This window comes from Nerophis lumbriciformis, linkage group LG02, assembly GCF_033978685.3.
Source record: "Nerophis lumbriciformis linkage group LG02, RoL_Nlum_v2.1, whole genome shotgun sequence".
In the NCBI taxonomy this organism is placed as follows: Eukaryota; Metazoa; Chordata; class Actinopteri; order Syngnathiformes; family Syngnathidae; genus Nerophis; species Nerophis lumbriciformis.
Window position 1 is genome coordinate 35,943,255 of NC_084549.2, and position 26,746 is coordinate 35,970,000.

General features: G+C 41.8%; 2 protein-coding genes across 2 annotated transcripts in view; one reads left to right on the top strand and one right to left on the bottom strand.

The window, feature by feature from the left end:
• Positions 1-84: 84 nt before the first annotated feature.
• Positions 85-11,762, bottom strand: dennd10 (DENN domain containing 10). Its single transcript, XM_061961866.1, has 10 exons — positions 11,605-11,762; positions 11,467-11,521; positions 11,147-11,343; positions 5,883-5,962; positions 5,656-5,804; positions 5,417-5,528; positions 5,225-5,325; positions 1,232-1,339; positions 1,061-1,155; positions 85-1,003 (listed from the first exon to the last, which is right to left on the bottom strand). The coding sequence occupies exons 2-10, from the start codon at positions 11,510-11,512 to the stop codon at positions 836-838; spliced, it is 1,056 nt and encodes a 351-aa protein (XP_061817850.1). The 5' UTR covers positions 11,513-11,521; positions 11,605-11,762; the 3' UTR covers positions 85-835.
• Positions 11,763-12,709: 947 nt separating this feature from the next.
• eif3s10 (eukaryotic translation initiation factor 3, subunit 10 (theta)) overlaps positions 12,710-26,746 on the top strand; it is a 16,312-nt gene continuing 2,275 nt past the window's right edge. The window contains exons 1-19 of the mRNA XM_061961853.2: positions 12,710-12,890; positions 13,320-13,510; positions 13,587-13,723; positions 13,807-13,970; positions 18,968-19,167; positions 19,346-19,554; positions 19,644-19,815; positions 19,987-20,091; positions 20,202-20,300; positions 20,389-20,505; positions 21,742-21,927; positions 22,184-22,531; positions 22,634-22,738; positions 22,798-22,911; positions 22,995-23,117; positions 23,197-23,350; positions 23,459-23,640; positions 23,707-23,789; positions 23,893-24,410. Of these exons, the coding sequence (XP_061817837.1) occupies positions 12,842-12,890; positions 13,320-13,510; positions 13,587-13,723; positions 13,807-13,970; positions 18,968-19,167; positions 19,346-19,554; positions 19,644-19,815; positions 19,987-20,091; positions 20,202-20,300; positions 20,389-20,505; positions 21,742-21,927; positions 22,184-22,531; positions 22,634-22,738; positions 22,798-22,911; positions 22,995-23,117; positions 23,197-23,350; positions 23,459-23,640; positions 23,707-23,789; positions 23,893-24,410 (3,256 nt within the window). The 5' untranslated portion in view covers positions 12,710-12,841. The remainder of the gene's footprint in view (positions 12,891-13,319; positions 13,511-13,586; positions 13,724-13,806; positions 13,971-18,967; positions 19,168-19,345; positions 19,555-19,643; positions 19,816-19,986; positions 20,092-20,201; positions 20,301-20,388; positions 20,506-21,741; positions 21,928-22,183; positions 22,532-22,633; positions 22,739-22,797; positions 22,912-22,994; positions 23,118-23,196; positions 23,351-23,458; positions 23,641-23,706; positions 23,790-23,892; positions 24,411-26,746) is intronic.

Below are 26,746 nucleotides of genomic sequence, written 5' to 3' on the forward strand. Positions count from 1 at the left end.
CCGGCACCAAACTTGAGGGGAGCTCTAAAGGTTAAAAAAACAGATATTGTATTGGTTTTGAAAATGAAAAATATCAAAATGGCCCCCGCTTGATAGGATTTTTCAGTGTGCGGCCCTCTGTGGCAGAAGTTTGGACACCTCTGCTTTAACACATACAAACCTCTACTCATTTTCTGTCTGTAATCTGGAATAAATGCAAAGCATGGCAGTTTTGAAAAGAATATGTATTTGTTAGAAATATTCAGAGTTGTCATAAAAATACATTTAAATCTCCAATATTACATCATAAATTATATGCACTGTATTCTTTCTAATGTAACACTGAGGCATAAACATATCCCACAGTGCAACTATATATTAAAAATGAAAAATACTATATCCAGAACAATGCAATATATCTGCAGGAATGGAAGAATCAATTGATTAGATTGTTGCCCTTAAACACAAGATAAAACTTGACTAAAGCTGACACGAAATCAATTCCTTGTGCTTTTCAATAATGAAACTATCTGGACGTAATAGTAAAAATGTGTTTTTCAGAAATCACTACTTTGCTGGAAACTGCTTCAAACTGCGGTATTTGTTTTTGTTTCTGGTATTAAGACAAGTGAGCACAGGGTAGTCGTGTCAAACAGAGAATTACAGTTATTAGAAGAAAACAATGGTAATTTCTTGGTTTGTTTTTCTGTCTAGAAATTTGAGGTCAGTAAGAAATATGTCTGTGTTTCATATGTGACACACCAGCACACTGTTAATAATAATAATAATAATAATAATAGGAGGCATTGGTGGGGTGGCAACAGTACCTGTCACTACCCAGCATCTGAAAGCGGGCTCATATGCGTAAAATCTGCTCAGCAGCCGCTAGATGGAACAGAAAGTTTTCCGTTGCAGGAGGGAAATTATGCTGCTTTAAATGTTCCAATGTGAGTTTAGAGCTTTCACACTCGTCAGCGAGGGCCTTCAAATGAGCAAGAATCTGTTTGGTCTTGATGGAGATGTCCTGCAATTGAACGTAAGGACGCTTGGTTAAATGCAAACTAAAATATGCAATCCTCACCTTAATGACGTGACTGTCTGACTTCTCCGTGTCTTCTGCAGAATGGACGATAAGTTGTCCGATGTCCTTGTGTAGCTTTCCCATCATCATAGATTCTGTGTTGGGACAAGACGCCGTCCTACTCACAAGGGTCAAAATGCTTGTAGGAATATTGTTGTTGTTTTTTTTCACCTTTGGCACTCTGCGACACTGTGATGGTGCTCTCTGGGAGGTTCACGTACACATCAAACAGGTCTGATCTGTTGCTGACTTCTGGATCGACAAATCCTGCTATATATCCTGAAGAGAAAAAAGAAAAATCACACTTAAAGGGGGACCTGCACTTTTTTGGGAATTTTGCCTGTCGATCACAATCATTATAAAAGACATTCTAATATATGAAATAAACGTAAATAAAAGTCTGCTTACAGCGGGGCCAATGGGGGCGCCACTATTCCCCCCATAAAATCTGATAACCATTTAAGAAGTGCCAACAATAAATACTCCATTTACATTTCGTGACTTGAATATTAACCAAATATTACTGTCATTTTTAACATAAGCGCTAACACAGACAAACTAGTTATTGCGGCGACGTAATCACTTCTGTGTCTCCATCGAGTGGTCTGCTGTTTCCTCGCTTCCCTCCATCCATCCATCCATCTTCTTCCGCTTATCCGAGGTCGGGTCGCGGGGGCAGCAGCCTAAGCAGGGAAGCCCAGACTTCCCTCTCCCCAGCCACTTCGTCCAGCTCTTCCTGTGGGACCCCGAGGCGTTCCCAGGCCAGCCGGGAGACATAGTCTTCCCAACGTGTCCTGGGTCTTCCCCGCGGCCTCCTACCGGTCGGACGTGCCCTAAACACCTCCCTAGGGAGGCGTTCGGGTGGCATCCTGACCAGATGCCCGAATCACCTCATCTGGCTCCTCTCGATGTGGAGGAGCAGCGGCTTTACTTTGAGCTCCTCCCGGATGGCAGAGCTTCTCACCCTATCTCTAAGGGAGAGCCCCGCCACCCGGCGGAGGAAACTCATTTCGGCCGCTTGTACCCGTGATCTTGTCCTTTCGGTCATAACCCAAAGCTCATGACCATAGGTGAGGATGGGAACGTAGATCGACCGGTAAATTGAGAGCTTTGCCTTCCGGCTCAGCTCCTTCTTCACCACAACAGACCGATACAGCGTCCGCATTACTGAAGACGCCGCACCGATCCGCCTGTCGATCTCACGATTCACTCTTCCCTCACTCGTGAACAAGACTCCGAGGTACTTGAACTCCTCCACTTGGGGCAAGATCTCCTCCCCAACCCGGAGATGGCACTCCACCCTTTTCCGGGCGAGGACCATGGACTCGGACTTGGAGGTGCTGATTCTCATCCCAGTCGCTTCACACTCAACTGCGAACCGATCCAGTGAGAGCTGAAGATCCTGGCCAGATGAAGCCATCAGGACCACATCATCTGCAAAAAGCAGAGACCTAATCCTGCAGCCACCAAACCAGATCCCCTCAACGCCTTGACTGCGCCTAGAAATTCTGTCCATAAAAGTTATGAACAAAGGGCAGCCTTGGCGGAGTCCAACCCTCACTGGAAACGTGTCCGACTTACTACCGGCAATGCGGACCAAGCTCTGGCACTGATCATACAGGGAGCGGACTGCCACAATCAGACAGTCCGATACCCCATACTCTCTGAGCACTCCCCACAGGACTTCCCGAGGGACACGGTCGAATGCTTTCTCCAAGTCCACAAAACACATGTAGACTGGTTGGGCAAACTCCCATGCACCCTCAAGGACCCTGCCGAGAGTATAGAGCTGGTCCACAGTTCCACGACCAGGACGAAAACCACACTGTTCCTCCTGAATCCGAGGTTCGACTATCCGGCATAGCCTCCTCTCCAGTACACCTGAATAGACCTTACCGGGAAGGCTCAGGAGTGTGATCCCACGATAGTTAGAACACACCCTCCGGTTCCCCTTCTTAAAGAGAGGAACCACCACCCCGGTCTGCCAATCCAGTGGTACCGCCCCCGATGTCCACGCGATGCTGCAGAGTCTTGTCAACCAAGACAGCCCCACAGCATCCAGACCCTTAAGCCTCGCTTCCCTGCTGCCTGTAAATTTATTGTAGATCATAAATCATGCATCTCACCTGGACATGATATGTCTGAGGAGGTAATCCGAGAAGTTGGGACACTTCGACCGCCAATTTCGGACATGGAACTGGCGAGAATGACACGAAAAGCTCTTGTTCCCCCCGACCCCACCACCCGGTTTCGTCAAGAGGATTATGAGACATTTTTCATCTAAATGGGAATATATGAACATCCTTGCAGTCGGCATCCTAATGACAGCCGACCTTGTACAGTAAGTGATGTTTTATTATGTTTGTTGGCTCTCATAAAGTCTGCAGTGAACAGAAATCGGTGATGAAGAAAAAAGAAAAAGCAAACGTTTTTTAAATGAACGCGCCGTGTATGCTTAAAATGAGCAAAATATGTAAATATTATTATTAATTATGAATGTACCTGTTACTACAGTACATAAATACTTACATCATGTAAGATATACGTATGTTCCTTAAAAAAAGGTAGAAAAGCGCTATACAAGTACAACCCATTTACATCATGTACATAAAAAACTAATGGAGGTGTTTGGATATTTTAAGGGCTCTATAGGCAGAATTGAACAGCTCCCGTAGGCTCCATTAGATCGAATTTATTTAATATTTAGAATGCATTAAAAAAAATCCATCCATTGTCATATCTTTCATAATGTTGTGAACGATAGCCAAAAATCCCCCCAAAAAGTGCAGTTCCCCTTTAAAACTGATTTTCTTTACATAAAAAAGCAAAGATTATAGCAAGCTCACAATCAACACTAAACACCTATGCTTAGGTACGCGCATACATAGGTACATACACTGCGCATGCACATACATACATACGCACGCACACATTGTACATACATCCACACAGACATTATTACCGTACACATTATTGGTGACACTCAAAATATTAGAATGGTTTGTTTAGATTTCCAAGATGAAACTGTCATATACATAACATGCAACACAAGATATTTCAAGCCTTCATTCTGTTTAATTTTGATGATTATGGCCTGCAGTTGATGAAAACCTTGATTTGAAAATCTCTGATAATGCGGGGTCTTTAAAAACGGTAAGCTATGATCATCAAAATTATAACAAATACAAGCTTGACATATCTCACCTTGCATGCAACGAGGTAATATCACATATTAGTTTCACATTTGACGTTAAACTGCTGACATGAATATTACCTCCAAATTCTTCAGGACAACCTAAATCATCAGCCCGGAGTTTGGGTCTTGGGTGCAGTTGGGTGTTCAGACAGGACAATGACCCCAAACACACGTCAAAAGTGGTAAAGGAATGGCTAAATCAGGCTAGAATAAAGGTTTTAGAATGGCCTTCCCAAAGTCCTGACTTAAACGTGTGGACAATGCTGAAGAAACAAGTCCATGCCAGAAAACCAACAAATTTAGCTGAACTGCACCAATTTTGTCAAGAGGAGTGGTCAAACATTCAAGCAGAAGCTTGCCAGAAGCTTGTGGATGGCTACCAAAAGCGTCTTATTGCAGTGAAACTTGCCAAGTGACATGTAACCAAATATTAACATTGCTGTATGTATACTTTTTGACCCAGCAGATTTGGTCACATTTTCAGTAGACCCATAATAAATTCATAAAAGAACCAAACTTCATGAATGTTTTTGTGACAAACAAGTATGTGCTCCAATCACTCTATCACAAAAAAATAAGAGTTGTAGAAATTATTGGAAACTCACGACAGACATAACATTATGTTCTTTACAAGTGTATGTAGACTTTTGATCGCGACTGTATATGTATAATATATAATTGCAGCCATGGAGGCCACGATTGATGACATTAGCCACTACCAAGAATGCTACAGTGCCTACTCCTGCTGCGTCTTCCTATACACTGGTAGACCGGGTGTGTTAAGAAACAGAATTACGATACCATCTACTTTACAGAGTTGTAACGACAAGCTGCATTCACAGACAATCCCACAATAATGTGTTTATGATCAAGAGCATAACTGGTATCACCAAATCTATTTGTGACAGGCCGCTACAAATAAATGAATGTATGGGAAAACCATTTAACAAAGCAGAAAACTTCCTCACCGGGACACTTTGTGAGATGCTCTAGTTCAGTATCAGTCAGGTGCACATATGGATGCAGAATGGACCAGTCTTTCCTGTGCCATGTCAGCGCTGGAAGAACTCTAAAAGACAAAGATAAGATTAACAGTTGAGAATGTTCATCTAAAATTACATTTTCACACAAAAATTGATTGGATTTGATTGTTTTTCTACCTTGTGAACTCCAACAAGGCTTCAATTCGAGGATGGTAGACAACAATCCTCTTTTTCAGCATGAGAGCAGTGTACAGGATAATGGTCTCCATGCCAAACTGAGACACCACATCTGGGTTCAAATACAAACATGGCGGAAAATTCACTTCTTCTGTTAAAGTGTCAGCTCAACATGGACAAATCCATCATTTGCATCACTTCCAAGATCTAATATTAAAACCAAGCAGGAGCGGTCTCACCTTTGATTGAACCTGCCAGGAACGCCTTCTGAACATCGTGGTCCTTGATTAGAAATGAGCCGTTTTCTTCACTCTGACAAACACCTTTGGTGAGGACAGTAATGTATGCCTCCATCATTTTCACTGGACTGCCGTATTTGACGTACATCCTGGATAATATGTCCCAAATTTGTGTTAAAAAAGGCACTCCTCCAACTTGATGCTAAGTTGGTAGATGAATACTGTACCTGCACAGTATTCGATTGAGAGCAGCATATTTCTCAGGGTTGAAGTCTTTGGCTGTAACTACCACAGAAAAATGAGTGACCTGGGAAAAGGATAGAGCAGATGAAAGCTTGGAAGTAGGGCAGCACTATTCTGCAAAAAATATGAATCGCGGCCACATACCACATCACGTTAAAAGTGAGAGTAATGGGCTTGCGTTTGCAAGCAATAACACAGTAATTATCATTTTTATTCGACATTGGCTGTGTCCAAATCTGGGGTCTTCAGCATGGCGTCATCGTACACGTGAAGTCTGTCCAAATCCATTTGTGTACAAACAGTACCTAAAATGCAGCCGACAAATGGGGCCTACTTCTCTACTGAATAGAAGTATGCATGCAGAGCAACCTTCGTGGTCCAACATATCCTAACATGCTTTGCACGCTTCTGTCCAGTCTTAAAAAAATGTCAACATTGGTTAAAGGGAGGAAGAGTGTAAGTATAGATTTATTTGTGTCTTTTTTTAATCTTTGTATCTATTTCTAAATGCCAATCAATTTGTAAGTATTGATTTTATTTTATTATTATTATCTTTAAAACTGTATCTTATTCATACATTTTATACATTTATTTTATCCTCTTAATATACTTTAGATTTATAAAGTTATTTCCGGCGTTTCTTCAGCAGGAGCCCTTTAAGTTAAAGTTAAGTTAAAGTACCCATGATTGTCACCCACACTAGGTGTGGCGAAATTTTTCTCTGCATTTGACCCATTGCCCTTGATCACCATCTGGGAGGTGAGGCAGCAGTGGTGGCCGCGTCCAGGAATCATTTTGGTGATTTAATCCCCAATTCCAACCCTTGATGCTGAGTGTCAAGCAGGGAGGTAATGGGTCCCATTTTTATAGTCTCACGACCTACCGATCTCAGGGCGGACACTCTAGCCACAAGGCCACTGAGCAGGTGGGACTTTGAGCTGGGGGCTCTGATGTGACGCGGCTGCTGTGGCCCCGGCTCAAGGATCCCTCGGAGAGAGTCCTCCCTGGTCCCTCGCTGTTTGCCCTGGATCAGGGTCGCTGCGGTCGTGGCCTATCATGCAGCGCCTTGGTACACTTGACTCCCTAAGATAGTGTTTTATCACCTGGTTCTTCCGTGCTCAGCCACATATGTTTTTAGATGACTCGCATTATGTGTGCATGTACGTGTGGTAGAGCAGAATAGGGTGTGGGGGGGTGTATGGGTTGACTGATTCCACTTGCGATTATGCAATGAAGGTGGAATTTACTGTTTTTAAAATAAAAACTTAATGTAAAGCACTTTGTGCTCCATTTTATATGTATGAAAAGTGCTATACAAATAAAGTTTGGTTGATAAGTATTGGTTTATTTGTAAGTATTTATTTATGAGTATTAATTTATGTATAAATATTGGTTTAATTGTAAGTAATACTTTATTTGTAACCATTCATTCTACTGTCAATTGTTTGACGTGAAAAGGTTGACTTTGATCTTACGAACGTGATTATGTAAATGCATAACCCCTTATATTTGATTAAACTTGTATAAGTATTTGCATTCTTGTTGTTACTGTAATATTGTGTTTTGTCTTGTTTATTTATTTAGAACAATCTTGGAGAAATGGGCTCACAAGCACATATATGAAAACAAAATAGTATGTTCAGGTCTGCATAATAATTTGTTAGGCAAAATTATGTTTGTAACATACATATAGTAACTGCTGCTGTTGATGTGTTTTTTTTATCAGCGGCCTTCATTGCAAATATTTCAAGAACATTTTGATTATTTTGCCTTATCTACTTAGTATTTAGTTTTTTAAAACAAGTAATACATAAATAAAGTAGTTGTTAATATCACTATTTTCTAATATTTTAGGTTTACTGCTAGCTGGAGATAAATCTCCCGGCAAAGAGACTTTCTTTTCTCTCCTGTAATACCAGATATCTTCCTGTCATTGACTTCAAGACCCTCTGGATGCGGCTTAGGGAGGATCCTCTCAAGATGTGGCCTCCCTTGACCGCATGAGCGGGATCCTTGGTCAGCTGTAAACTCTAGATTAGGACACAGCAACTGTCTTGTTCTGCTTTAAGAAAACTTCATAGGTTCTAAATGCCATTCTTTACAGGAGGTCCCAGAAGAACAGTTGATGGAGGACTTTTAAGGGGAAACTACACTTTTTTTTTTAATGTCGCCTATCATTCCACAATTCTTATGAGAGACAAGAACATATGTTGTTTTTGCATTCTAATTTGAAATAATCAGCTCGTTCTCGGTGGCTCGCAATGGTGCTAATGGGAATAATCCGTTCTGCCTCTAAATCCCTCTAAAAATGCATCCACAAATCACCAACAATACTTTATTTACGTAACCTGAATAATAACCAAGCTGTAGCGACATTGTTATTGTAAGAGCGAACACTGAAGAACTGTTTTTTTTTCTAGCGTAGTAACACATCTCTTTGTGACGGCATGCTAAGGCATTAGCAATAGGGAAAGCTAGCTTCTGCGTCAGCAGCTGATTGGCTTTTGAGATTGTAATGCATAAGACAATGCGATAGGACACCAATCTGTACTGACTGAAAAACAATTATATGACAGTATAATACAGACAATTTCCCTTGTGCATCATTAAAGTTTGTCTAAGTCTAAGTCTAAGTCTAAGTCTATCCAGGGTTTCCCTTTAAGAGCGAATTTAATGTGGTGGACCTCCACAGCATTTTTTATTACCGCAACACTTTTTTTTAAATTGAAAACAAATTAAAGTAATATCATATATTGTAGCCCCCAGAAGAAATTACACAACGTCCGACGCTATTTTTAACTTTTATTACCAATCTTATGATAACAAATGGCACAGATCCAACAGGTTTTACCTCCCGTGTACACACTTTAGTCTTCGTGAGTCCGCGTTTCCCTGCCGGACACACAAAAACACTTCCTCATTCTCCGCCAATCACGTTTCAGGCACGGACGTAAAACTGACATTAAATCCAAACCACACGAACATTAAACATTACCACCAGCAGGTCGTTACAGTTTGAATGGTTATAAATATAGCCTATTAATTGCGCACTATTGACAAGTGATGTACCGAAAACTCGACCGCCGAAAAGACTTTGATTACCGAAAACAGTGCTGCCGAACCCAGATGTAAACAAGATGCACGCCATTGTCAGGAGCGTTGTCAGCGATGTGAACGTAACCAGATATACCCGAAATGTACAAATATTAAGAGGAGAGTGGCAGCTTTTAAGAAGAGAAGGTTCAACTGGAGCAGCCCGAAGTAAGTGTGACGTCATTCTTGCTGTAGCTCGACTCTTTAGTCAGGAACATCAAGGGACAGAAGTTAATAGTCTCTAAACACGACTACAATTTATAATAACACTAGAAGAAGATTAGATTCGTTGCTAGTAATTTATAATTAAAAAAAAAAAGTCATTAAAAGTCTCTAGAATGACACAAACAATTCTCCAAGTACATTGTACAATAAGCAACAACAATTGAAAATATGGCAAAATTATATAAAAATATATCTTAATACTAATTACTAATAACAGATGTGTTTTTAAATGTAAGTATACATTTTTTTTGCCTTTTTATTTAATCCAATCGACTATTTATACAGGACATTTTAGAAAACAATAAAAGTTTCACAAAGTGCTGCACAGGAGTTAAAACACACATTTAGAAGCAGGATAAAACTAAGGAGAGTCAATTGTAAAAATCACTAGTGAAAACCTTTTTTTTTTTAAGAAAATCATATCATCATAGAAGATTAGGCAAATTACTCGATGACGCCATGGTGACCACGCCCAACACCACACCCCAATCGCAACAGGTATCTTGGCAGTCTAGGGACAACCCTGGTATCTGTAAAGTATTCGCCCACATTTCATGTTTTGTTTGTACACAGCTAGCTTGAAAGTGTATATAGTTGTACTAACAAGCGTAATGTGCTGTATGTATCATGATCAATTTTATTGCGACTTACACGATGGACAGTTGTCCGTTTGGTCAAGATGGCTGGGGACGTTTCCAATTGATTTTGGATATGTGGGAAAAAAAATTCTACCACTGCAGGTTTTGTTAGCGTAAACAGTTTGTCTTTGGTTCTGATGCAGTCTCTTTGAGTGTCCTCCTCGCCAGATACAAGATGCATTTATCGATAATAACATTGTAAACCACTCAGTTCAGCAGAAGCACTCCATTTCTGTCAGCATAGCTTGGGAAGCTCCACATTTACAACACCAAGTCATGCCGGTCCTGACTCTCTTGCCCCAGGGGTCTGCTGCATCGTTTTATCCTCTCTTCGTGCTCGCTGAGCTTCTATAACCAGTAGTTCATCCTCCGTATATTCAGGTTAAAAAAGATAAGGTTGTGAATCCTCAATTGTTCAAAAATTGTTGAATACACATTTGTTGACGGAAGTAGGAACAACGTTGCTATGGGCACTGAAATTAATGCGCCCATGAAAGAAGTTCAGGTAATGATTAAAATGACCAAATTACGGTAAATATTGTACATGTTACATATTGTTATGAATGTGTCTGTTACTACATTGTAGCAGCGTGTAAAACTAAACATTGGTGGTTTTGAAGTTGTTTTAGAGGGCTTTGAAGGCAATATAGGGTTACATTAACCGCATCTTGCGTTTTTATTTATCTATAGAATCCTAAAAAAAACAACTGATGTGTCTTCTTGTCTCTCATAATGATTGTGAATGATAAGCAAACATTTTTAAAAGTGCAGTTTGTTCCCCTTTTTAACAGGAATTTAAAAAATATATCAAGTGAAAAACAATTTCTTAACCACTTTCGCATCTTTGGGCCACTGGTGCAACTTGAATCCGTCCCTGTTCGTGTTGTTACACCCTCCGACAACACACCGACGAGGCATGATGTCTCCAAGGTACGGAAAACAGTCGAAAAAACGGAAAATAACAGAGCTGATTTGACTCTGTGTTTGAGAAAATGGCGGATTGATTCCCGATGTGACGTCACGTTGTGACGTCATCGCTCCGAGAGCGAATATTAGAAAGGCGTTTAATTCGCCAAAATTCACCCATTTAGAGTTCGGAAATCGGTTAAAAAAATATATGGTCTTTTTTCTGCAACATCAAGGTATATATTGACGCTTACATAGGTCTGGTGATAATGTTCCCCTTTAACGCCATCGCCAAGCTGATAAATGATGGGTAGCTACATCAATTGGTAGAACCAGGACAGCGGACTCAACACGGCCTGGCTGGAGTGGGAACTATTTTGGTTTACCTTTTTTAGAGCTGTAGGTTCCTGCACCTCCAGCGTGCTGATGTAATACCACGTACGAGTGAACTGGCCAAACACAAATGTGTGAAAATCTTCCTTGTCTTGTGTCAGACAGCACTTGCTGAGCAGGACTTCTCTCAGTTGTGAACCCACAGAGGGATAGCACCACACCCACAGAGTGTCTCCATTCACATCTTTTTCTGGGGACATGATGGACATTTGGTCAACATACTGTGTGGAATGCTTGGATCACACTGCTGTCATGTGATTCTGCTCCAACACATACAAGCAATGCAAATCATGGCGTGAGCACGTTAACTTACCAATCAATCCGACGCTTAACATAGACTGGGTTTCAGTTGCTGCCATGTTCCATACCTAGTTGGGGTCAAATTAAGCAAACACACATTAAACAATTTGAGGGGGGGAACACACATTATCAAAATGCAACTGACAAATACCCTGAAAGCGCTTTCGATGTAAAACACTCGAAATGGATGTTGCACGGATGTAATAAGACCATAAACGAAATTAAATGCGTGTATTATTGTTAATGTTGCTGTCACTAGACTTTTTTTTCTCAGGGCGACTCTTTTCCTTCTTCCGGGCAGGAGGCGGGCTTCTTTCAACCAATCACAGTCGACGTAAAAGATGCATTCAAGTTACATATAAAATAGTATTTATTCAAACTCCTTGAAGTAATGGTTTTGCAATGATAACGGCTGAATATCTAAATCAATTACTATACACTAATTTATTATACACCTATGTTTATTGAATATGATTATTTGGCATAATTATATTTCGAGTTGAGCCCTGCGATGAGGTGACGACTTGTCCAGGGTGTACCCCGCCTACCGCCCGAATGCAGCTGAGGTAGGCTCCAGCGACCCCGAAAGGGACAAGCGGTATAAAATGGATGGGTGGATGGATGGATGGATGGATGGATGGATGGGTGGATGGAGTTGATTTATCATTTAGTCTGCTTTAGGAATCTAGATCAATGACTTTATTTGGAGTTGTATTGTCATTATTGAAATCAGGACTTCGTGTCTTTATCTTTACATATAAAGCCTGTTTGGAATAATAGGGCAATGTATTGTCATTGTATGTAAATAACATTTAAGAAGAAAGACACGCGTATAATAAAAACAAGCTTTAGGGAACGCACCAAAACCGTTACACATACGGGTATTTTATGGTCACCCACAGCTGCCAGACGTGCTGAAACCCCCGGTTGGGAACTGTAAGTTTAGTAACGCCTTCAAACGTCAAAATACGCTTGAATTATATTTAAGTATTAAAAATATTGTCATAAATATATCACAGGTTGTATAGGGTGCAATCATATTATGTTTGCATCAACTAAAACCTTTTCACAACATTTTACAGTTTTGCATTTTAAATGTATGAATTTCAAAATAGTTCCATAATATTAACTTGAAATGTAAGAGCGAAAAAACCCATTTTCGACTGTGATTAGCTTTGACTTTGTTATTGTTGTTGCTTAGAGTAAGAGCAGTTTTATGGGGGGGTGGGATATCAGGCACCTGGCAACCTTAGTAGGCCGCTCACGAGGTTCTTCCTTTCTCAGACACCACTTTTTCCGTGCGCGGATCTGTGGCCTGGATGGACTGGTGAATTGCATCAAAATTCACATAAATTCGGCTGTTTGAGTTGTACAAGAGAACTGCCAAAATGCCGGCGTATTTTCAGCGCCCAGAGAATGCTCTCAAACGAGCGAATGGTGAGTAGAAACAACGCTGTCATTACACACACATGCCGGGCTGTAAAGGGCAGGTTAGCCGACTTTAGCCTTCAATGCCGCGTCAGCCAAAGCGGCGTTCATGCTAGCTTGCATGGCGCGCACTGTTAGCTTGTGTGCTAACAAGGCCCCTCTTTTGGCCTACAGTTAATCTAGAGTTTTGAATAAAGACAGCATTGTATCGTAGACTGTCGGATGTAATGATACTAACTCAATGTGTTCACCTTAGTTTGTTCCAATTTTCACTTGAATCGACTTGCATGTTACCGTGTCATGTAAAGTGATTACGTGTTGGGCCCATCCGCCTTACGTTTAAAGGGAATGTGCTTATAATCGAAAAGTCACATTCTAGTTCACTGCATTGTTGAGTTGATATTCTGACGCAGTCCGTGATTTTTGCGTAATATGCAGAATTTCTGGAGGTTGGTAAGAAACAGCCGGCCCTGGACGTTCTGTATGATGTCATCAAGAGCAAGAAACATCGAACATGGCAGAAGATCCACGAGCCCATCATGCTCAAATACCTGGAGCTCTGTGTGGATCTTCGCAAGAGCCACCTGGCCAAGGAGGGCCTCTACCAGTACAAAAACATCTGCCAGCAGGTGCTGTTCACACCCTTCATTTTGCATCTTGTATAACACAAATGGGGGTTCTAACTCGGTATGCCTGTTCTACCAGGTGAACATCAAATCTCTGGAGGATGTGGTTAGGGCTTACTTGAAGCTGGCGGAGGACAAGACTGAAACGGCCAAAGAGGAGTCACAGCAGATGGTCCTGGATATCGAGGATCTGGACAACATCCAGACTCCAGAGAGGTGAGGTGGCATCCATCGGTATGCTGCAGGTGGTATATTTAGTTACCAGTAAATTGAGTGTAAACCCGTTTGTGTGTCTTCAGCGTACTCCTGAGCGCTGTGAGTGGAGAGGACACTCAGGATCGTACTGATCGGCTGCTCCTCACTCCCTGGGTGAAATTTTTGTGGGAGTCCTACCGTCAGTGCCTGGACCTGCTCCGAAACAACTCCAAGGTGGAGCGCCTTTACCATGACATCGCCCAGCAAGGTAATAATTTTCTTTAAGAATATAGTTTTTATTTGGCTGTTAATATTGTAATGGTTATGTAATCATGTTTTAAGTCGTACATCAACTTATGAGCTTGATAAGTTATTTTAACTAATACAATTTTATCTCAAATCAAGGTTGTCCATTAAATTTTATGAAATCAATTTAAAGTGATACTTGGCCCCGCCAGAAACGGCACAATTTTTACATGAAACATGCCCTTTAAAAACAAAAAAATAACTTTTAGATATTAAATATTGTATAAAAACACTAATTAATCAAATGTACCGTGCTACAAACTAGTGTAGTTTTATGAAGTCATTTAACATTACTGTACAGCATTTACCTTAGCGAGTGGACTTCTACAGGATGTCCTTTGAGCTGCTTCTCTGTCAAACACACCATCAGCAGCTTCTCAATATTTCAAAGGACATGTTTCCCCCAGAAAATTTGTTAGCTAAGGTGGTGTCTCTCCAGGGGGAGGGGGCGGCAGGACGGGGAAGGGGGTGTGTGGGTGTAAGGAACAGTGTAACGAGGCCTGTCGCTATCACGTCTCCACCTCATCGCTTGATGTTAGTTTGTCTAAATTGTCAGACGATCGCTTCTCTGATGTCTCCATCATGTCCAGAAGTCTCTTCTTTATCTGGACGTCTTCTTCTACTGCATTCAGCAACATTGTCTTGATTGGAAGTTTTCGTTTTAGTCTGTCACGCTTGTGGCTGTTGAGTTTTGCTTAGTGAAAAAAAAATCATTTTTATAAGGATTTTTACAAAATAACATTCAATAATCATGAATACATTATTTGGGATAAACCCACTTTAGCACAGGTGTAAGATAGTGACAAGTTATTTACAACATGTCGAATGGCCCTCAACATCGTCGGGAAACAATGTGTGTCAATAAAGCACTTGGAGGTACCGTATTTTCCGCACTATAAGGCGCACCTAAAAACCACAAATTTTCTCAAAAGCTGACAGTGCGCCTTATAATCCGGTGCGCCTTATATATGGGTTAATATTAATATTAATTTTCATAAAGTTTCGGTCTCGCAACTACGGTAAACAGCCGCCATCTTTTTTCCCCGTAGAAGAAGAAGAAGCGCGCGGTGCATGCTGGGATATGTGACGTTTCATTTCCATTTGTGTGTTTATGTAAAGACCCCAAAATGGCTCCTATTAAGTGTGTTGTCTGTCTAATTATAAATAATGCAGACGAGGCGTGTTAACTGAGTTCTCAACGTTTACTCACAGCGTGCTCATAACCACATTCTAACTGCCAGCATACAACAACGCTTCTCAGGGCTACCGCGCATGCTCGTCACTATCGTTGCATGCTGGGTAGTGTAGTTGTTATATTTGCTAGCTCATAACATCACATTAAGAGACACGCTTACGCGCTTAATTCAATACTCGCCGTCATTCCGGGTGGATTGACAAAAGACCTCCAGCCGCTAGATATTGGTGTCAACAGGGCATTCGAAGCTAGACTGCTAACTGCGTGGGAACAATGGATGACCGAAGGCGAACACACCTTCACTAAGACCGGGAGACAGCGCCGGACGACATACGCCAACATCTGCCAGTGGATCGTAAATGCCTGGGCAGATATTTCGGTCACAACTGTGGTCCGAGCTTTCCGGAAGGCAGGATTCACAGAACTGCTGGACAACAGCGACACTGACTCCAATTACTTCGACGAGACGGAGCCGGCCATTTTGGATCCCACATTCGCCCAACTTTTCAATTCGGACACCGAAGGAGAAGAATTTGAGGGATTTATGAATGAAGAATAACTTCAGAAAGTGAGCGTTATGTTTATTTTGTGTGTTGTGACATTAACGTTCGAGCAACATTATGTTGCTATTGCTCTGCACTATTTTTAATTTTACTATGTTTGTGATTGCACATTTGCGTACATTTTGGGAGTGAACAGAGTTGTTAGAACGCTGGTTTTTAATATATTATTAAAGTTTGACTGACCTATCTGACTTGTTTTTTTGACATTCCTTTAGCGCAGTTAGATGCGGCTTACAACACGGGGCGGCTTATAGGTGGACAAAGTTTTGAAATATGCCGTTCATTGAAGGCGCGGCTTATAACCCAGGGCGCCTTTTGGTGCGGAAAATACGGTATTTTAATTTTGACAACAATTTTTTTTTAATGCAACTGCAGTTTTACTTACTACTCAAAGCATTTTTAATACAACCCTATTTAAATACACCTAAAACAGCTGAACTTTAATATATGCTTGCCATCTTGACTTCTGATTCCAAAGCAAGTATTTTTGTCACACTTTCAACATTGTTGAAAGATGTCATCCGAGAGCATTTGTAATTGCAGTGCAGTTCATATAAAAATATTTTGATGCCCAGATATACAACATATATCTGCCTTTTAACAATATTACTTCCTAGCAATGAAGTTAGCGCCCACATACCTGGAGTAGAGCTCTTCTCTCTTTCACCACAGAAGATTGTGGATTGCTCCTATTGGAATCTTGCTGCTCTTTTACGTCATTCGGCATATCTTTTTCTGTGACCAGGCAGTCAAGGCTGAATGGAGAATCCAAACTCCTGTGAGAGCTTGTGTTAATATCTGATGTTTCTATTCCAAATTGAATGGATGTAGTTGGAGAACCGCCCCAAATCTGCTCGCATAGTTTGAAGTACAGCAAAACAACTCAACCGTAACCTCTTCTTCCAACTGCGTCGACTGCTTGTCTTTACTTTCTACGAATCGCTTTCAGTTTAGTGTCGATAGTTGTTTCTGTGATGTCCTCTTTCCGATGAGGAAGTTCCTCAGATGTCCCTCCAAGTCCGTACCGCTCCAAAAATAGGGTAAGAATGTCACCATACTTGGACTGGCAAGTTTCCCAGTCAACACTTTAAGTTTTGTTAACTTTAACTCCAAAACGATGCTTAAAAGTAGCTCTAATCATCTGTCAGTCCACATATATACCGTATTTTCCGCACTATAAGGCGCACCGGATTATTAGCCGCACCTTCTATGAATTACATATTTCATAATTTTGTCCACCAATAAGCCGCCCCGGACTATAAGCCGCGCCTACGCTGCGCTAAAGTGAATGTCAAAAAAACGCTGCGCTAAAGTGAATGTCAAAAAAACAGTCAGATAGTTCAGTCAAACTTTAATAATATATTGAAAACCAGCGTTCTAACAACTCTGTCCCAAAATGTACGCAAATGTGCAATCACAAACATAGTAAAATTCAAAATGGTGTAGAGCAATAAATAGCAACATAATGTTGCTCGAACGTTAATGTCACAACACACAAAATAAACATAGCGCTCACCTTCTGAAGTTATTCTTCATTCGTAAATCCTTCGAATTCTTCGTCTTCGGTGTCCGAATTGAAAAGTTGCGCAAGCGTGGGATCCAAAAATGGCCGGCTCCGCCTCGTCGAAGTCATCGGATTCAGTGTCGCTGTTGTTGTGCAGCAGTTCTGTGAATCCTGCCTTCCGGAAAGCTCGGACCACAGTTGTGACCGAAACTATCTGCCCAGGCATTTACGATCCACTGGCAGATGTTGGCGTATGTCGACCGGCGCTATCTGCCCGTCTTAGTGAAGGTGTGTTCGCCTTCGGAGCTGTGTGAAAAAAGCCACCCGGCCTCTTCGCGTAAACTTCCCTTAACCACTCGCTCATCTTTTCTTCATCCATCCATCCCTTCGAGTTAGCTTTTATGATGACGCCGGCTGGAAAGGTCTCTTTTGGCAAGGTCTTCCTTTTGAATATCACCCTGGGTGGAAGTTAGCATGGCAAGCTAGAACCACAGTGAAGGATGACTTCTCATTCCCTGTGGTGCGAATATTCACCGTACGTGCTCCCGTTCCACAGTGCAGTTCACAGGAATATCAGTTGCTGTGAAATACGGTAGTAATCCGTGTGCGGATGGAGAGATTGCGTCTTTTTATGAACCGGATCCTTGTCGCGTAGTAGGAGCCATTTTGTGGTCTTTACAGATGTAAACAGGAAATGAAACGTACGGTGATATCCGCGCGTTTTTTCTTCTTCTTCCGGGGGCGGGTGAAGCGCTTCCTGTTCTATGGGGGCGGGTGCTTTCCTTGGCGGTTGCTTGCGTAGAAGAAGAAGCGCTTCCTGTTCTACCGGGAAAAAAGATGGCGGCTGTTTACCGAAGTTGCGAGACCGAAACTTTATGAAAATGAATCGTAATAAAGCGCACCGGGTTATAAGGCGCACTGTCAGCTTTTGAGAAAAATTGTGGTTTTTAGGTGCGCCTTATAGTGCGGAAAATACGGTAATTATTTCTTGCCGTGATCCGCCATTTTTGCTATATTCCGCCTCCGGAAATGACATTTTGGATGTTTCTGATTGGTTAAAATGGTCTTAAGTCCTAGGCTACAGCGTCCCCAGTATTTTGGCATGCGTATGACACTCAGTGTATGGGTTTGCTTGGGGACAGAGATAGTTTTTTAAATGCGCACGTGTGGCTGGAGATCTTGTTAAGACGTTAGTTTAGGCGGTGGCTCTTTGTTGTTAAGGCGGACGCCTTAACAACAAAGTGCTGCGGGAAACCCTGCATTGGCTGGCGTTATTAATTTTGCTTTAGTATGGTGCAGACTAGCAATGATAAGCTGTAACTGCTTCACCAAGTTGGCTACACTCTGCCATGTTTTTGATGATTTCTCTTTTTGATTCAACAAATATCACCTGCTTCTTCTCAGTACTGTCTTTCACATTGTATTTCTTCTTTCCCATGCATGGAAAAACATAGTTACGTAAATCTCTAGCTATAAGCTAATACTAGCAAGTAAGACCAGATGTTTTAGGTGGTTCTTGCAGGGTTCACTCTTGTAGGCACATTTATTACGCCGACTAATGGTGGGAATGCTTGTAACTTTTTGCTTGCAACTTAAAGCATAACAAGTAGCTGAGTCAGTTCTTATTTTAAAACACTCTTAATTTGGGGAATTCTTAGTAAACACTAATTGCTTTAAACATCTTGTCTTTTTTGCAGCATTTAAATTCTGCCTTCAGTACACCCGAAAAGCGGAGTTTCGTAAGTTGTGTGACAACCTGCGAATGCATCTGGGTCAGATCCAGCGACACCACAACCAGAGCACTGCCATTAACTTGAACAACCCTGAGAGCCAGTCCATGCACCTGGAGACGCGTCTGGTGCAGCTTGACAGTGCCATAAGCATGGAGCTCTGGCAGGTATGCATATCAGCACCGAATCACTAAGGGGAAAAAAGGAATCTCGATAAAAGCATTTGAAAATACATTTTTGATGAGGCCTGGGGGAGATGTAGCATTCAAGTGAAGAGGGAGGATTGCTAAATCTAAGTTCATTCACTTCTTGACCTCACGTGTTTGCATTTGTTTCTTTTTCTAGGAAGCATTCAAGGCTGTTGAGGACATCCATGGTTTGTTTGCTCTTTCCAAGAAGCCACCAAAACCTCAGCTTATGGCCAACTACTACAACAAGGTCTCTACTGTGTTTTGGAAATCTGGAAATGCTCTTTTCCACGCTGGCACCCTCCATCGCCTTTATCATCTTTCCAGAGAGATGCGCAAGAATCTCACCCAAGAGGAAATGCAACGGTATATTTTTTTTTTTCCAGAGTTGGACAAGTTTTTCTTGTATGGAAACTTTTTAGGTTATTGTTGAGGCCTAATTTCTCCACCTTCAGGATGTCCACTAGAGTACTTCTGGCTACTCTCTCCATTCCCATTACGCCTGAGCGCACAGATATTGCTCGGCTTTTGGATATGGATGGCATCATTGTGGAAAAACACCGCCGGCTGGCAACCCTACTGGGCCTACAGGCACCACCAACCCGCCAAAGTCTAATCAATGACATGGTGCGTCGTTTGTATGAAAGACGATTCTTAGTTCAACCATTTTTTGATGGTTTATGTCAGTAATTTTGTTCTCTTCTCTCAAAACAACCCTGAGTATTTAAACCCAATTTAGTCAGCCTTGTAAGACTTAAGTCTTGCAGGTATTTAAAGACTTTCTCATGTGTTTTCCAGGTAAGATTCAACTTATTGCAGTATGTGGTGCCCGAGGTCAAAGAACTTCACAGCTGGCTTGAAGCTGACTTCAATCCCTTGAAGCTTAGTGGTAGAGTAACTAAGGTACACCAATCTAAGAGCAACACTCTTAAGTGATGTTCCCAAGATCAATAATGTACAACACATTGTTTCCATGTTGTCATATTCCAATCGCAAGCAACTTCTATTCCTAGGTGCTGAATTGGGTGAGAGACCAGGGTGATGAGTTGTCTGACCTCCAACAATATGTCCCTCACTTGCAGAATAACACCATATTGCGTCTTCTGCAACAAGTAATATTTAGATTTTCTTAAAAATGCTTTCATTTCACAGGTCCACCTTTACTGTGGTAGTTACATATTTATGTCTACATTAAATCAGGTTGCACAGATCTATCAAAGCATCGAGTTCAGTCGTCTGGCGTCTCTTGTCCCATTTGTGGATGCTTTCCAGCTCGAACGCTCCATTGTGGATGCTGCCAGGCACTGTGATCTGCAGGTAAGATTGTGATCACATCATGCTTCACATTAGGGTGGTCCAATATTAGGAATTATGACACCACACCAGTAGATCCAATAACATGAAAAAAATTGTTCCAATCACCAAAAAAATAAAACTCTAATGAGGCAAGATTACCCGTACTGTGCTGTGGTTGGGTTAGGGTGATCAAATGTTGGTTGTGAATGTGCTTGGTTTGAAATGCAACATAGCCTATTTTTTTTTACTTGTTAACATCGCTGGCAATCACCCTCATTTAATTCTAGCTGCCAAAATTCTGATCACGATTAAAATGTGATTAATTGTGCAGCCCTACTGTAGTCTATACGCTACTGCCATTTAACGTCTTGGATTTGTAACGAAATGCAAAGTCTCATAAACAATACTTGCAAATGAGACTCAAGTGTAAGAAAACTAGATAAAAAGATAAAATAACTGGATAGAACAGTTAGCATTATCAACTCACTGTTAAATGTTAGAGGCTGTTTGCAACTTCCTCACAATTAGATTTTTCAAAGCAAATCATATATCAAGGTCACCACCGGCTTACTAATGTAAGTTAGTGGTTTAACAGAAAACAAAAACGCATGAATACACTTTGAAGACTTCTTCAAAGATTACACAAATGCCTAAAATTGGTACTGTTGAGGACGGGTATCGATTCGCAGTTAAGGGGAATTGCTACCCTATCAGTTCAAATGTGAAAGATTGTTTTTAACCTTACTTATTGTGGACTATTTGAATCTGCACTGCAACCACATAATTTCCCCATTGTGGGATGAAAAGTCTATCCTATCCGACCTATTCCTAGTGGACCCTATCGGCCATCAAACCACACAAAGCCAAGGTCTGTACTTCCCAACCACCATTATTTTTTGGATGTGTGTTTGCTATCTAAATACGACATTAACGCCACACTCCAGCATACACTGATAGATAGAATTAAGGACATAAGCTTCACTCCGAATTTATGGAAGTGTGAAGATAGCCCTATCATAGTAGTGATGTCATATTTGATTACCGGTAGGTCAAATCTCCATGTACAGTTTGTCAAAAACTTTCTTGCACAAACCACCTAAATCAACATCTATAAAATAATCAATATAAATAAGTTACTGGTCTTAAAGCAGGAAGTTGTCTGCTTGGGAAAAAAATTGTACATCCTTATTAACATGACTTTCATCTGTATCTGTGAACATGTAAAAATTGGTCTAAATCTGTGTTGTTTTTTTAAAGGTCCGAATCGACCACACCTCTCGGACATTGAGTTTTGGCTCTGACCTGAATTATTCGACTAAGGAGGATGCTCCACTTGGTCCTTTCCTGCAAAACATGCCCTCTGAGCAAATAAGAAACCAGCTGACTGCAATGTCTTCCTCTTTGGCTAAGGCCCTGCAGATCATCAAACCTCCCTCCACGCTGGTGAGTTAATTTTTCTGCAGCCACATTTTTACAATATTAATATTGCCATTTTTTAATGTTGGACATTTCTCAAAAATCTCTCTTTTCAGACATGTTTTGTTGTACTGAATTACTTGGATGTTTTTATATTTATATATTGATATACTCTCCTGAAGGAATCAATAAAGTACTATCTATTTGAACGGATTTAACATCTTTCCTCTCATATTGCAAATTGTTTAATGCAAAATTCCAACTGATCATGTTTTTATTTCAGCAAGAGCGTGAGGAGCAGAGTCAGCGGGCCATAGCAGCTTATTTGAAAAATGGCCGCAAAGATCATCAGCGCATCCTGGCCCGCAGACAGACTATTGAAGAGCGTAAGGAGCGCCTAGAGAGCCTGAATATACAGCGTGAGAAGGAGGAACTAGAGCAGCGGGAGGCAGAGTTGCAGAAGGTCCGCAAGGCGGAGGAGGAGCGCTTGCTCCAGGAGGCTAAAGAGAGGGAGAAGGAGCGCATTATGCAAGAGCATGAGCAAATCAAGAAAAAGACAGTGCGTGAAAGGCTGGAGCAAATTAAAAAGACAGAGTTGGGAGCCAAGGCCTTCAAAGATATTGACATTGAGGTAAAGTATAACCAGCACGACCCTGGTGTTTCATATGCTTGATCTCCATATTGCAGCAAGATATCACTTGTCACTTTTTTTGTATGTACCTTGTTCTTGCAGGACTTGGAGGAACTGGATCCTGACTTCATCATGGCAAAGCAGGTAGAGCAGCTGGAGAAGGAAAAGAAAGAACTTCAAGAGCGTCTGAAGAACCAGGAAAAGAAGGTAATGCAGATATATTTTCATTTACCTCTGTGCAAGACACCAACAATGTCTCTTTGCAGATTGACCACTTTGAGAGGGCAAAACGTATAGAGGAAATTCCTCTAATCATAAAGGCCTACGAGGAGCAGCGTGTCAAGGACATGGAACTGTGGGAAATCCAGGAGGAGGAGAGGGTAAGTTTGAAGAGAAGTGCAACAGGAATAAAAAGTACATACCTACTAGTGAATGGCAGATTTGACTTGTTTCGTTTGTGCAGATCAGTAACATGAAAGTGGAACGAGAAAAGGCTCTGGAGCACAAGAAGCGCATGTCCCGCATGATGGAGGACAAGGAAAAGTTTTTGTCTGAAATAACTGCTGCTCGTAGCTTCATTTATGAGGTGAGATAAAATTTACTTAATTAGTATTAGTATTGCCGTAGCATACCTTTTAATGTTCTTTGCTTTGTTTTTAATGTAGGAGAAACTGGAAACATTCCAGAAGCGGTTGGTGGAAGAAAGGCGCGATCGTCTGGAGGAAAGGAAGAGGCAACGTAAAGAGGACAGACGTAAGGCTTACTACCTCCAGAAAGAGGAAGAGGCACAGCGTATCCATGAGGAAAGTCTCAAAAAAGGTCATTTACATTTCTATAGTGGAACACACAACTGTGTGGCTCTTCAAATTATCATTCTTGTATTGTCACTGTCAATACTATGAATTACACATTTGACATCTTTTTCAGAGCGTGAGGACCGTGAACGCCTTGAACAGGAGCAGCGAGAGGAGGAGGAGAGGGAATATCAAGAGCGCCTTCGCAAGCTCGAAGAGCAGGAACGAAAGCAACGTGCTCGTCAGCAGGAGATCGAAGAGCGTGAACGCCGTCGTGACGAAGAGAGACGCACTGTCCCAGAGGAGAAACCAAAGGTTTTTTTTTTGTTTGTTTTTGTGATGGGTATATTATATTACAGAATATGTCGTTGCTGTAAACAGGAATGGAGTAGTGAAAAAGAGGAGGGAGGATGGCGGAAGCGCATTGAACCAGAATCAGAACGGCAACGTCCTGTACCTGACAGGTTGGTTTAGTAAGACACAATCACATAATCAGTTCTCATACCAAATCATTCTTCATGTTTATTGTTGAGTCTGTAGTGTTAATTTCCTGGGCTATTTCTGCAGGGAATGGAGACAAGAAGGTCAAGAGAATGACAAGGAAGAGAAAGCGACACCCTTCCGGCAAGGAGAAGGTTTGCGCCGAGGTGGAGATGACCGAGGACCTCGTAGAGGTTTTGATGACGATCGAGGTCCCAGGCGTGGATTTGACGACGACAGAGGTTCATCCCGGGGCATGGATGATGACCGGCCTCCACGCCGGGGCATGGATGACGACCGGCCTCCACGCCGGGGCATGGATGATGACCGGCCTCCACGTCGGGGCATGGATGACGACCGGCCTCCACGTAGGGGCATGGATGACGACCGGCCTCCTCGTCGTGGCATGGATGACGACCGGCCTCCACGCCGGGGCATGGATGACGATTGGCCTCCACGCCGGGGCATGGATGACTCCAGGGGTCCCAGGCGTGATGATGACTGGGGACCTAGAAGAGGAGACGACGATAGAAGTGGAAGAAGAGATGATGGTCCTCGCCGGGGTGCTGATGAAGCCAAACCCTGGAAGCCACTCAGTAGGCCAGGTGAGCATTTCACCTTTTAGTTTCCTAGCGAAAAACGTTTGTGAGGTAGCTTAATTTGTGATATTATGAAATTAAGCAATGCAAATTACATGTGCCAAGCTAAAGATTGTTGCTGTCAGAAATAGGGGCAGGCAATGTGATGTGATCAAACTGGAGAGCGTGTGCATGTGCATTTAGATGTGATCAAACGTTAACGCCAGCAAGTCAATAGAGCGGTCTTCAATTTAGGATTTTCATGTTCAAATTGAAATCATCAGTTTGCCCATAGTCGTCGATCAGTCTACTGTATGGCTGTATTCTTAAAGCGAAATACAGGTAAAAGCCAGTAAATTAGAATATTTTGAAAAACTTGATTTATTTCAGTAATTGCATTCAAAAGGTGTAACTTGTACATTATATTTATTCATTGCACACAGACTGATGCATTCAAATGTTTATTTCATTTAATTTTGATGATTTGAAGTGGCAACAAATGAAAATCCAAAATTCCGTGTGTCACAAAATTAGAATATTACTTAAGGCTAATACAAAAAAGGGATTTTTAGAAATGTTGGCCAACTGAAAAGTATGAAAATGAAAAATATGAGCATGTACAATACTCAATACTTGGTTGGAGCTCCTTTTGCCTCAATTACTGCGTTAATGCGGCGTGGCATGGAGTCGATGAGTTTCTGGCACTGCTCAGGTGTTATGAGAGCCCAGGTTGCTCTGATAGTGGCCTTCAACTCTTCTGCGTTTTTGGGTCTGGCATTCTGCATCTTCCTTTTCACAATACCCCACAGATTTTCTATGGGGCTAAGGTCAGGGGAGTTGGCGGGCCAATTTAGAACAGAAACAGAGTGGACCGACACCAGCAGATGACATGGCACCCCAAACCATCACTGATGGTGGAAACTTTACACTAGACTTCAGGCAACGTGGATCCTGTGCCTCTCCTGTCTTCCTCCAGACTCTGGGACCTCGATTTCCAAAGGAAATGCAAAATTTGCATGGTTGGGTGATGGTTTGGGGTGCCATGTCATCTGCTGGTGTCGGTCCACTCTGTTTCCTGAGATCCAGGGTCAACGCAGCCGTCTACCAGCAAGTTTTAGAGCACTTCATGCTTCCTGCTGCTGACCTGCTCTATGGAGATGGAGATTTCAAGTTCCAACAGGACTTGGCGCCTGCACACAGCGCAAAATCTACCCGTGCCTGGTTTACGGACCATGGTATTTCTGTTCTAAATTGGCCCGCCAACTCCCCTGACCTTAGCCCCATAGAAAATCTGTGGGGTATTGTGAAAAGGAAGATGCAGAATGCCAGACCCAAAAACGCAGAAGAGTTGAAGGCCACTATCAGAGCAACCTGGGCTCTCATAACACCTGAGCAGTGCCAGAAACTCATCGACTCCATGCCACGCCGCATTAACGCAGTAATTGAGGCAAAAGGAGCTCCAACCAAGTATTGAGTATTGTACATGCTCATATTTTTCATTTTCATACTTTTCAGTTGGCCAACATTTCTAAAAATCCCTTTTTTGTATTAGCCTTAAGTAATATTCTAATTTTGTGACACACGGAATTTTGGATTTTCATTTGTTGCCACTTCAAATCATCAAAATTAAATGAAATAAACATTTGAATGCATCAGTCTGTGTGCAATGAATAAATATAATGTACAAGTTACACCTTTTGAATGCAATTACTGAAATAAATCAAGTTTTTCAAAACCACAGTTGGTAGGATTGTGGCTTTGGCGCAGTATTAAGAGAACATCAAACTTAACTAAATAGAGGTACCGTATTTTCCACACTATAAGGCGCACCTAAAAACCTAAAATTTTGTCAAAAGCTGACAGTGCGCCTTATAATCCGGTGCGCCTTATATATGGACCGATATTGAGCCTCCAACAGGTAAAAGTTTCAATCAATCAATCGCAACTACGGTAAGCAGCCGCCGACTTAATTTTCCCCCGTAGAAGAAGAAGTTCTTCGGCAAGCAGCCGCCCCCGTAGAAGAAGAAGCGCGCGGTACACGCGAGGCGTGCCGTTTTATTTCCATTTGTTTGTTTATGTAGAGACTCCAAAATGGCTCCTATTAAGAGACACTCTTACGACGCAGAGTTTAAACTTAAGAGATCAGTCACGCAGTAGAACACGGGAATAGAGCAGCAGCGAGATAATTTAACATTGTCACTGAACTGCTAGACAACAGCAGCGACACTGACTCGATTAATGACGACTTCGACGAGACGGAGCCGGGCATGTTGGATGCCGTATTCGCCCAACTGTTTAATTCGGACACTGAAGAAGAAGAATTCGAGGGATTCGTGGATGAGGAATAACTTCATAAAGTGAGC